General features: G+C 46.9%; 1 protein-coding gene across 1 annotated transcript in view; it reads right to left on the bottom strand.

Annotated features, from left to right (window-relative positions):
* The window catches only part of BRWD3 (bromodomain and WD repeat domain containing 3), a gene marked incomplete at its 5' end in the record, with an annotated part of 122,000 nt that overhangs the window by 22,542 nt on the left and 86,714 nt on the right, over positions 1 to 12,744 (bottom strand). Inside the window, 6 exons of the mRNA XM_019521031.1 lie at positions 317 to 373; positions 2,964 to 3,045; positions 3,134 to 3,259; positions 4,015 to 4,135; positions 4,747 to 4,902; positions 5,006 to 5,067. Coding sequence (XP_019376576.1) covers positions 317 to 373; positions 2,964 to 3,045; positions 3,134 to 3,259; positions 4,015 to 4,135; positions 4,747 to 4,902; positions 5,006 to 5,067 — 604 coding nt within the window. The remainder of the gene's footprint in view (positions 1 to 316; positions 374 to 2,963; positions 3,046 to 3,133; positions 3,260 to 4,014; positions 4,136 to 4,746; positions 4,903 to 5,005; positions 5,068 to 12,744) is intronic.

Genomic DNA, 12,744 nt, shown 5'->3' with positions numbered 1-12,744 from the left:
TAAAAAAATTCTATTTTTGTCCATTTCCATCATCTTCTGACTGACGAAACACAAGGAGACAGAAAACTGGATTAATACTCTGTTATAGATGCCCAAGAATCAGGAGAGTAACAACTACTGAACAATCTCATTACTTTCCATACCAAAATGAAGACCTGATTCTGCATGTTTAATGTAATGCACTGAGACAGTCACAGTGACTGCAGTATGTGTACAGCTAAGCCTTTCAAGACCTAAAGAAGTGTAGTTAATTCCGAGTACCATTTCACCTCCTTCCTCATAAATAAAATAAACCCTATAGAAATTATTTACTCACTCTTCTTTTCCCAGAGGAGGTTCCAGGAGCATCTGAATCCACATCTACTTCTGCCACCTAAAGGAAAGGGTAATGATTACATTCAATCACAAGTGACAGCATGTAGAATTAAAGCAAAATTAAAACAAAATAACTAAGTGTTACTCGAGGGTCACACTTTCCTTAGACCAACTCATGAAACTCTGTTTTTTGCATTTTAAAAGGTGCTCATGAGGTCATAAAAGGGCACAGTGAACCCTAAATTTGGCATTACAGGGGTACTGATTTTCTTAATTTCAGTATTAAGAAATTAGTTTGGACAAATAAACCTATACCTTGCAGGTTCAGGATCTAAGATGACAATACACGAAGTACCTCTGAAGCTAATATGGGCTCTGTTTAGACACCAGGGGTTTCCCGCTGCAGAAAGTATTAAATTTCAGTTCACTGCAACAGCGATTAAGGCAAGACTAAAAACAAATCTTGTGTTTCCTTCACACGGAGTTGTTATTCTACTGCATGTATTCTGTCCTACTATAAAAAGCTGTGAATGATGTGTGAAGTTTATTCATTTGTTACAGACACTCAGATAGCAACCTGTTTTCATTCAAAGATGTGAAAACAATTACAACATTAGGGGTGCACTGATACATTGGTTGGCTATTGGATCGGCACCAGTAAAAGGAGAAATGATATTATCAGTTATGGGGTTTTTTTGGTCATTGTAGCCAATAATTATGGCTACGTTGCCCAGAGCACCCTGGAAAACGCAATCCAGTTCCCGCACTCCACCAGTGGCCCAAGCCACTGACAGACTACAGGTCCCAGCAAGCAGCGGGAAATGGAAGGGGCACCAGGCAGAGGTCACAGAGTGCTGCGCTCAGCAACAAGGGATGGTTATTGGCTAGAGGTGCACTGATACAATGGTCTCATATCGGATCAGTACAGATATAAAGAAATTTGCCTGTATTGGAAATCAGCCTGATATGGCCAATAATTTGGCTGATAAACGCCCCTGCGTGGGCACAGCCACAATGCAGCATGCAGGCAGCGTGGAGCAGAGCCCAACAGCATGGAGAGCTGCATGCGGCTGGTAAGTCTGTTGTGGTGGAAGGGGAGGGAAGGGATGTCAGGGCTCAGATCAATGCTCCTCATGGTAAGGGAGGGAGTGGGCAGGGGCAGGTTCTGTATAGCCAGGGCACAGGACAGAGCTGTGGCTCGTTGGGAGTGGGGGTGTGACTCCAACTGCTGCGCACACCCCAGGAGGGCACGGGGGGAGGCGGGGGGGGTCTCCCGGGTCTGCAAGGGGCAGGGTGGGGAAGGGCTGGAGCTGGGGCTGTGCTGGGCTTTTCATGGCAGGGGCTCACAGTTGGGGGCTGCAGCCACCCCAAATTTTACACCCCTGTCAAGCTGCGGCTCTGTCCTGCACCTCCACTCCACCCTGGCTGGGCAGCGCCTGCCCCTGCCCCCGCCCTCCCTCACCGCAGGGAGCACTGATCTGTCCCCACATCCCTTCCCTCCCCCTTCCCTGTCTAGCACAACAGACTTACCAGCCACACAGCTATATTAGAAATCAGATCAGTATTGGCCAATACGGTCCTTAAAAATGTGGGCTATTGGTATCTGCTCCCAGAATCTCTATCGGTGCACCCCTTTTACCAGCTCCTGCTGCTGCCACCACTACCATGGCAACACTGCAAGTGCAGCAAGGGCCCAAAAGCCAGGGCTGCCGTGAAGATGTTGGGCTGTGTGCAGACAGGATAAGGCACTGCACAAGTGACACTCCATTCTGTCAGGCACCAGGCATCTTTGCAAAAGTGGCTTCTCCCCAGTGGCTGCAGAAACTCAGCTGTGTGGGGCCCACCACTACTGAGGCAATGGCGTGCTCTGGGGCTCCAAATGTGCCCAGCACCATTGTCTGCACACGAGGCCGCCCCGCCCGCCCGGGGTGGCAGCATGGAGGAGCCATGGGCAAGGGAGTGACATGCATGGGGAAAAGGTGGTCACACTACCTTCCTCATTGAGGGCCGGAGCTGGGGGGGGGGTGTGCGTGCACAAAACGCAAACCAAGTAAACAAAAAAAAGTTTATTTATGTCAGTAGTTTAAAATGCCTTGCCCTATTACTAAATACAGGGTAATCGGATCAGCATCAGTTGATATGGTTGGTTAATCATTGGCTATCAGCATTGGGCAAGAAAATCTTTATCCATGCACCCCTATACAATGGTCTTACAAACTGCACTTTTTAGAAAGGATTAAAAAGGAAATAATTTTTAACCCTGAAGCAATTTTATTAGCCAGTCCCGGAAGAGGACAAAATCTATTATGGTGCCACTTTGAAGGTTGGGAAGACTGCAAATATGAACAAAGTAATATTACAAGTATCCATTTTATTCCCTCCTCTCCTTTCTCATTAGCATTTCCTGTCTCTATAAGAATAACACTTCATGCAATCAGAGAAAATCCAATGACCAACCAGCTTCAAATAATGTTTTACTAAATGACAAGAGCGTATTAATCAAGCCTTGCTATACCACTTCATATCATAAACAACCTTGCATCAAAAGCCAAAGTGATACTTAAAAATACCTACTAAACTCTTTACTCATTCCTTCCAGCCACTGAACAGAGTAAATTAAGTTCTGGTGATTATGTTCCTGCTCTTACCTCCTCCTCTTCATCTGTACTGCTTAGGTCTTCCGCTTTCACTTTGTTATATATTTCCAATATATCAGTACAACTCTGATCCCTTTGGAAAAAGGAAAATTCAAAATTAACTTGAGAAATTTTTTTCGAACTCAGAAATATCGGACTATAAAGAAACAAAAAGTGCTCACCCAATAAAGCGTAATAAGACATCTGTTACAATTTTGGCTGCTTTAACTATAGGACTATCTGGCTCATTGAAAGTCCTAGCATTGTGTTCAATGTATCGTACCTCCCACATCAATGCTGAGATTCTCCTGAAAAGGGAAATATTCTGTTAGCTTTCCTTCTGTGTCTATGAAACTTAGCTAGAAAAGAAGCCCCTGTTAGCCTAGCTCCAGTAAAAGACAGGTTACCTCACATGGCAAGGCACTAGGCCTCCATTTAGTTGGCCCTTTGCTACCTAAAGGATCAGCCACGTTGGCATAGAACATACGGTAGAAACAAGCACAGCAAAGGAATTACTAAGTGATCCCATTCCTGGAATGGAAAATTGATAAATTTTTGTTCTCTCAGGGAAAGCACCAGGTGCTAGAAAAGGAAGCATTCCATGGCTACCCCTACATAGATCATAAAAACTGAGATGCTATAGGTTTCAAATTAATAATACTAAATCAGTTGTGCTTGCTGTACAGAAGACAAAGAATCTGGCACAAAAGCAGAAGAGAGGTGGTTAAGTCAATCCACCCTCTCTCATATTTGCAGCAAGAGAGAACAGTACAAACTCTTAGCTGGAGGAAGCAGTCAAAATTCAGAAATCTACTTTTGGCTTCTGATCAAAAGAGAAATTTTGTTTATCAAGACTTACTCTTTAAAGATGCTGTACAGAGTTTTATTCTTATACTATCCACATGCTGAAGGGATTTACTACATTACAATAAATTACAGTATTCACTGGAGTTATCTGTTGGGTTGCAGCTCATGGAACTAAGCAGATCATTCCAATTTTAAAAAGGAATACATAACACAATGCATAGTAAACATAAAATTAGAAACCAATAATCAAACTGACCTATAAAATCTGTTTTCAAGTCTCTTCCTGATTGTGTTGAGGTCAGTTGGATAAGCAACTACAGTGCAATACATGGGATAGGCACTAAGATCCACTGGAACTGCAAAGGGGTTAGCAATTTCTAAAAACAAGAGAAAAAAAACCTATAGATGAGGCTTCATAGATCATGACATTTAGAACTGTGTTCTTTATAAAAGGGAAATTCAACAATAATTAAAGATTGACGCAACAGAAAATCTGGTCAATGAACCATTCTGAATGCCTATGGGATGAATATAATTTTCCCTGTAAGTTATATTTCAAAACACATTTTTTGTTAAAAACTGCATTCGAGCCTTCCATTCAAGTATCCAGCATTACCGCTGAAAAACAACATCTCACACAAACGTAGCAGCATAGGTGCCCACTATCAAAACTGTAAATCAGTTTCCTTCTGAGTTAATAGTATTTAAATAACAATTTAAAAAACTGAGACTAGACTATTTGCCTAAAAGAATTTTATTCATTAATCACTAGAATCTACTCCCACTCAAGTTAATAAGGCATTATTACTAACTTTAAGGGGAGCACGATTAAGCACTAGAAACAGGTACGTACCTTTGGAAGGTACCTTATAGAATAAGAAAAGCTATTTATAATTATTTTCTTAAGACATTTCTCCTCCTCAGAGAGTCATTTAGTGTCATACTGACTTTTGTGACACTGCCACAGTTTCTTTTCTGCCCAACATACCAAGGGAAAGCAGTTGACCAATTCCCCGAATAACTCGTTCACATTCTTCATCTCTGGAATGGGCTCCCCATTCTCCTTCTTGGGGTTTGTACAGCAGAGCTGTTAGTTCTTCTGGGGTCACAGGAACTCCAGCACCGATCTCTTCTGGATAAGCAGCTACATGAAACGTAAAGAGTTAAAAGACAGTGAGCTACAAGTGCCAAACTTCTAGAATCTGTACAGATACAGAAGTTATAACTGAATCCAAAAGCATATTTACTTCCTTCTGGAATTGGTTCCATGTCCCAAGGACTCATCCTCTCTCTTTCATTATTGTCCCAGCTATTTAAATAAATAAAAAATATATTACATTCAGATACATAGACTGGAATATTTGTTTTTCAAATCTCCTTGATTGTGACAAGATTAGCTGGATAAGAAACTACAGTGCAATACATGGGACAGGCACTAAGATTCATTGAAAGACCAATGGGTTATACAATTTCTCTCAAGAAACCAGAAGTACAGCAGTGCAGGAGTGGCCTTTTCATAAATGTATAAGAGGTGGGCCTGGGTCATCAAGCAGGGTCTTAGGTTCCCTGAAGCTTTGGGTAGTAAAAGTAAGAGTGTGTGTGTGGGTTCCACTGATCACATCTTTGTAATGTATTGTCTCAGATTGTATAAAGTTAATAAAACCCAGTGTTTTGGAGATTTATTCTAAAGCAAAGTAATTTCTAAACAAAAAATTGAGAACTGTTTTGTAAGCACTAACACAACTGACAGATAGCTTTTAAAAGAGTTCTTGCATAAACAAATCAGAAAAAGTTAGAATATAAGAAGGCATAGGTCACTTTTGAAGGTCCCTTTAGTGCTTCCATGCCATTATGGCTAGTGTCACAAAATGAAATAGAGAAACCTGAACAGCTGCACTACATAAGAAACTATGACTCTCTAAACAAGCAGCACATATTGAGTTATTCAGCAAGAATAGAAAGGAAAAAAAAAGTTTATTTTATTTATCTGTCAAAAAATCCTTTATAAAAAGCAATTAAAGAAAGTATGCCGTCATGAAACAAAGCAAAATCCTGATTTATTTGACAACTGGCTAACAAAAAAAGAAATGTAGAAAGATATGCTTGTTTTTCAACAAGGCAAAAACGATCTGACATGTGGCTCAAAAAAACTATTATTTGAACTGGTATATTCAAAAACTATATTTAGCAATGATCTAGAAATAAGGTAGATGAAGTGGGTAACTCAGTTGACTCTGTCACAGGGAAACTACAGAGAAAAGACCCCAAGGGGCCAAGGGGGAATCCCGGGACTCAAAACACAACAGGGAAGGCGAGGGAAGGGAAAAAGAAATGGAGATTCCTTTACCTGCAGCTGACGCTGCAGCGAGACCGGAAGAGGTGGCGGGACCCGCGTGGCTGATTAGCCGCATCTTTTTGAAACTGCAGCCAGCTGCGGAGAATTACAAGTGGACCCGGTGCGGGACAATAAAAGGCAGTCCAAAGGAAGAAGAAGCGGGGAGAGCCGGAGCGGAGCTGCCAGAAGAGGTGCCCTTGGAACCCCAATCAGGGGCGAGGAGGATCCAGACGACCCTCCACAAGGCAAGAGGCTGCACCCAAGGCTGTCGGAGGGAGGACGCCAGCGGTGAGGCGGCAGATGCCCCTATTCACAGGGGCAGAGTCAAGGGAGAAAATCCAAGGACTCCGGATGAAGAAGCCAACAGCAGAGATGGCCCCGAAGAGAGGGTGATGGAAGTTGACCCAGCAATCCAGGTGGAATCGGCACGGGTTTGGGAAGGCTCCCAGAGTCTACCCTGACGGGGAGCAGAGAGCCTAAGCAGCAGGAGGGGCTGCAGGAAACAAGTTCCTACCTGTTTGAGCTGCTCGGCGAGGGACAGAGTGGGGTTGAATTGGAAGGACCAGTAGTAGTCCCATTCAGCACTCAGGAGGGATATCAGCCAGACAAAGGGGTGCCTTAGACAGGGTTAATAGGGAAAGGAATTCTCCGGGCCAGGGAGCCCATTTTGTTTGAAGCCAGGGATTTTTACTCGTAGCGTTTTTCTTAATTTTCGTTGTTCTGTTTCCCACTTTTGGAGGGGTAGGAAGGAAGGCTGTAGAGGGTCTCATAATCAGCTCGATTCGGGGTCAGGTTAGATCTTTATATCTGCATCAGAGTGCCCATTACATCGAGAGGCAAGGGTCGGGCCTGGAGACGTCAACAACTGGGCGAGGCTGGGTATCAGGGTGAGGTGTAGGGGCGGTTGGAGCCTCACAGAAGACCATCGCCCCAAGATTCCCGACTCCAGATATGCCCTAGTAGTCGACCTCACCACTGAAAGAACAAATAAATTCGTGGCAGGCAAGATTGGGGTGAAGGCTACCTTGGGGCAATACATCCGGGCTATACAACCTCAGGGACGGAGCGACAAGCAATCTTACACACCCAAAGACGGGCAGCACGGGACCGGATGTTTGAAGCCCACCGGGTGCAAAGTGGTGCATTGGCTGAGAACTTATCTGAAAACCCAGGTGAGGAAGAACAGCACACAATGCAACCCGCGGCCCTAAACCCTCCCGATATGTTGGGCCAGAATTTACAGATATTGACCCAGGTAGTGGATCCCCAGCAACAAATGCTGGGGCAACAACAAGAATGGCTGAGACACGGTCTTATGTCATTTAAAATGCCCCGCATGACAAGCGAGGATGACACGGAGGCCTATATAGAAGCTTTCGAGAGACATGCCATCTTAACAGGGCTGGATAAGGGGTATTGGGCTAGCCAGTTGGGCACTTTGGTTGTAGGAAAGGCCCAGGCGGCCTATCAGGCGCTCTCCAGAGAAGAGGCCAGAGATTACGAGGCCATGAAGGCAGCTATATTGTATCGATTGGAAATTAATCCCGAATACTATAGGCACTTGTTTAGAGCCAAGAAGGGAGTGGAGGAAAAACGCCCACGACTTTTATTACAACATCTGAGAGACACCTTTGGGAAATGGATAAATTTAGCGACCTGTGACCGGGAGATGATAATAAACCAAATCATCCTGGAGCAGTTTCTCAACGATCTGGAGGAGCGCGTACAACGGTGGGTCCAACAACATTCCCCGATAAACTGTGAAGAGGCCTTGAAACTGGCGGAAGCCTTTGCCGCCTCTGAAGGGTACTACCCTAAGGATAAGAGAGCAACAGCACCACCCCAACAGTATCCAAAGGACCAGGAACGACAGCGACCCCTACCCAAGGGGCAAAACCGTGATATCATCTGCTTCCATTGTGGGAAAATGGGGCATTTTGCCAAAGAATGCCCTATGCGGGCAGGCGAGAGGTGGCATCCAGATCCTTCGGGTAGCAACAGGGGGTTACAAGGAGAGCTTGCATACGGAACCAATTAATTGCAGCTTCGGTAGTGGGGGAGAAAGTGCCATTTGGGACAGACCAACGGTATGCATTAAGGTTAACAACTGTCCACTTCGGGCTGTCCTCGACTCAGGGTGTGCCCAGTCTTTGATCAGAGCCAACTTAGTAACAACTGGTTCGGGTCCCAAAGAAGCCCCGGTGAGAGTCTCCTGCCTACGTGGGGAGGCACAATCCATTCCCCGGCAGTGGGTACGGATAAAGCTGATGGAGCATCAAGGGGAACTTCTAGTAGGTCTAGCCCCTCGTTAGGCATGCGATATGCTCCTGGGGCGAGATTTGGGCCCCTTATATGATACCCTGGAAAGGGTCCGTGATGTAGAGAGGAATCGCCGAGACTTGTGGAAGCCCGAAGGTTGGTGGGGTGAACCAGAGGAGGACAGACAGGCGGAAAACGACTCAGGGACACTTGATTTTTGGAACATTGTCAGTAGTCAACAGTTCCGGGAGGCACAGAAGGAAGATGTAGAACTCCACGAATTGCATGCCACCGTGACAGAGAACCCCGATGAGGCATCGACCTCGGCCTCGACGAGATACCCCAGATATGAGGTAAGACATCGGTTGTTATACCGAGTAATGGGAGAAGGGGCGGGAGGCTCGGAAAGGACGCAATTAGTAGTCCCCTCGTGTTTTAGGAAGATCATATGGTGGCTGGCCCATACTAACCCTACCGGGGGTCACATGGCCCATGATAAAACGATTGCTAGAATCACCCAGTATTTTTTTTGGCTGCAACTAGGGAAAGAGGTGGCCCGACAATGTGCCGAATGCCCCGAGTGCCAAAAGGCCAGGAAGGATCGCCCCCGCCCTGCCACTCTACAACCTCTGCTGGTCATTCTCCAGGATTGCAACGGACATAGTGGGTCCCTTACCGCGAAGCAGCACGGGCAATCAGTACATACTAGTGATAGTTGACTACACAACGAGATATCCAGAAGCAATCCCCTTGAGAACAGTTACCACGCCCCAGATCACGGAAGAACTGGTAAAATGGATCACCCGAGTAGGGATCCCTCGAGTAGGGATCCCTCGGGAAATCCTAACAGATCAGGGGCGCAATTTTATGTCCGGGGTATTAAAAGCGGTTTGTCAGACCATGAGAATAAAACAATTGCACACATCCATGTATCACCCGCAAACGAATGGATTAGTTGAGAGGCTTAATGGTACCATCAAGAGAGTTCTTCGCAGGTGTATACAAAAAGAACCCTGGAAATGGGATTTACTCCTTTCCCTGGTACTCTTTGTTCTTAGGGACTCCCCGTCAGAATCGCTGAAGTACTCTCCGTTCGAATTAGTCTTGGGGCACTGGCCTCGAGGACTATTCCAGATGCTAAGAGAAGACTGGGAATGTCCCTCGCCACCAGGTATGGAGACATCAACCTACTGACAAAATTTCAACACCGAGTACAGTTGGCGCGAGACATCGCTACGGAAAACCTATAACAGGCCCAGCAACAACAAAAAGAAAGGCATGACGTGCGAGCTAAGGGACGGGAATTCCAACCAGGGCAAAAGGTCCATGTCTTGTTACCCACCTCCACGAGCAAGGTGTTGACCCAATGGCAGGGTCCTTTTGAAATAATTAGAAAGGTAGGACGGGTTGATTATGAGGTATACCAGCCTGGACATCGCTGGACAAGACAGATTTTTCATATCAACCTGCTCCAGGAGTGGAAACAACCAGAGGGTAGGGCAGCGTTTGTGGAGGAAGAATTAGAGGACCTTGGACCCCAGGGAAAGGAGGTGGAGGGAAGAGCAGAGGGGCTAGAGTGGGAGATTCCGATCAGAGGAGAGCTGCCCGAGGAACAATGATGGATGATCCGGGCCCTCATCAAGGAATTCAGGGACGTGTTCCGAGAGGAGCCGGGATGGGCGCAAGGGGTTAGTCATGCAATCCGCACCCCTCCCAGCACCATTGTTTGAGACCGTTGGAGGCCTATACCACATCACCTCATGGGCGAAATACATAAAGAGATTAAGAAGATGTTGGGGCTTGGAGTGATTAGACCATCAAGGAGCCCCTGGAGAAGTTCATTGGTTCCAGTTCCTAAGCCGGATGGAACCTTGAGGCTTTGTATTGATTACCGGCGCCTGAACAACATAGCCATCTTTGACGCTTTCCCCATGCCCCATATCACCGAATTGGTGGAAAGGATCGGATCAGCCACATTTATATCCACCTTAGATTTAGCTAAAGGGTACTGGCAAATCCCAGTGGCTCCACGAGACTGGCCCAAGACCGCTTTTGGAACGCCATGGGGGCTTTACGAATTCGTGAGCATGCCATTTGGGTTGCATGGGGCAGCAGTGACCTTTCAACACCTAATCGAAAAAATCCTGGCACCTCATGTGAATTATGCGGCTGCGTACATCAATGATATTGTGATCTTTATGCAATCCTGGCCCCATCATATACAGGCCCTAAGGGCAGTGCTGGGAGAATTACGGAATGCAGGACTCACTGTGAATCCCCGGAAATGCGATACGGGGGTTTCAAGCCCCACAAATCCCAAAACAACTTTGATCGTTCTTAGGCCTAGTTAACTACTACCGGCGCTTCGTGCCGCATTTTTCAGACCTGGCAGCACCATCACCTGACGCGTTGAAGGGGCCAGGGAAAAAGGGGGTGAAGTGGTCATTGGAGATGTTGAGAAGTTTCCAACAATTAAAAAAGGCCCTGTGCAATGAAGTGATGGTACTTGCTCCTAACTTCACAAAACCCTTTGTGTTACAGACAGACGCATCAGAGATGGCCATTGGGGCGGTACTGACGCAAGAGAGTGAGGGAATGGAAAGACCAGTGGCCTATGCAAGCCACAAGTTGTCTCCAGCAGAGACAAGGTATGCCGCTATTGAGCGGGAATGCCTGGCCATATGGTGGACTGTAGACCATTTTCAGTATTATTTAATGGGATGAGAGTTCACGTTAATAACGGACCACGCGCCACTACGATGGCTGAGAACAGCAAAGACTGATAATGCACGAATTATGAAATGGGCTTTGGCCTTACAGCCTTTTAAATTTCAGATAGTACACCGCCCAGGCATTAACAATATAACCGCAGATTTTCTGTCTAGGTGTGAGACTATGACACAAGACGACAAGATGACACAAGGACAAGGTGACACGCAGGCCCGACCAGGTAGGGAGACGATGACCCTCGATGGAATGCCCCAAGGCAGCTTGGGGGGGGGGGTTATGTCACAGGGAAACTACAGAGAAAAGACCCCAAGGGGCCAAGGGGGAATCCCAGGACCCAAAACACAACAGGGAAGGTGAGGGAAGGGAAAAAGAAATGGAGATTCCTTACCTACAGCTGATGCCGTGGTGAGACCGGAAGAGGCCGCGGGACCCGCGCGGCTGATTAGCCACGTCTTTTTGAAACTGCAGCCAGCTGCGGAGAATTATGAGCGGACCTGGCGCGGGACAATAAAAGGCAGTCCAAGGGAAAAAGAAGCGGGGAGAGCCGGAGCAGAGCTGCCAGCAGAGGTGCCCTTGGAACCCCGATCGGGGGCAAGGAGGATCCAGACGACCCTCCACGAGGCAAGAGGCTGCACCCAAGGCTGTCGGAGGGAGGATGCCAGTGGTGAGGTGGTGGATGCCCCTATTCACAGTGACAGAGTCAAGGGAGAAAATCCAAGGACTCTGGATGAAGAAGCCGACAGCAGAGATGGCCCCGAAGAGAGGGTGATGGAAGTCGACCCAGCAATCCAGGTGGAATCAACACAGGTTTGGGAAGGCTCCCAGAGTCTACCCTGACGGGGTGCAGAGAGCCTAAGCAGCGGGAGGGGCTGCAGGAAACAAGTTCCTACCAGTTTGAGCTGCTCGGCGAGGGACAGAGTGGGGTTGAATTGGAGGGACCAGTAGTAGTCCCGTTCGGCACTCAGGAGGGATATCAGCCAGACAGAGGGGTGCCTTAAGACAGAGTTAATAGGGTGAGAAATTCTCAAGGCCAGGGAGCCCATTTTGTTTGAAGCCAGGGATTTTTACTGGTAGTGTTTTTCTTAATTTTCGTTGTTCTGTTTCCCACTTTTGGAGGGGTAGGAAGGAAGGCTGCAGAGGGTCTCATAATCAGCTCGATTCGGGGTCAGGTTAGATCTTTATATCTGTATCAGAGTGCCCATTACATCGAGAGGCGAGGGTCGGGCCCAGAGATGTCAACAACTGGGCGAGGCTGGGTATCAGGGCGAGGTGTAGGGGAGGTTGGAGCCTCGCAGAAGACCGTCACCCCAAGATTCCCGACTCCGGATATGCCCTAGTAGTCGACCCCACCACTGAAAGAATGAACAAATTTGTGGCAGGCAAGATTGGGGTGAAGGCTACCCCGAGGCTACCCCGGGGCAAGACATCCGGGCTATACAACCTCAGGGACAGAGCGACGAGCAATCTTACACACCCAAAGCCAGGCAGCAAGGGACCGGATGTTTGAGGCCCGCTGTGTGCACACTCAAAACTGTATTAACTGAAAACGAAACAAAAAAACTGCAAAGAACTCTAGAATGATTCAACTGGATAAACGGGCAGCACAGTGAAATGAATTCTGTGTTGACAAATGCAAGGGGTAATGTACTTTGAGGGATAAAT

This window comes from Gavialis gangeticus, unplaced genomic scaffold (assembly GCF_001723915.1).
Source record: "Gavialis gangeticus isolate Ggan-Ray unplaced genomic scaffold, GavGan_comp1, whole genome shotgun sequence".
Lineage (NCBI taxonomy): Eukaryota > Metazoa > Chordata > Crocodylia > Gavialidae > Gavialis > Gavialis gangeticus.
The sequence above is the reverse complement of the archived record's forward strand: the minus strand, read 5'-3'. Positions and strand labels throughout refer to the sequence as shown.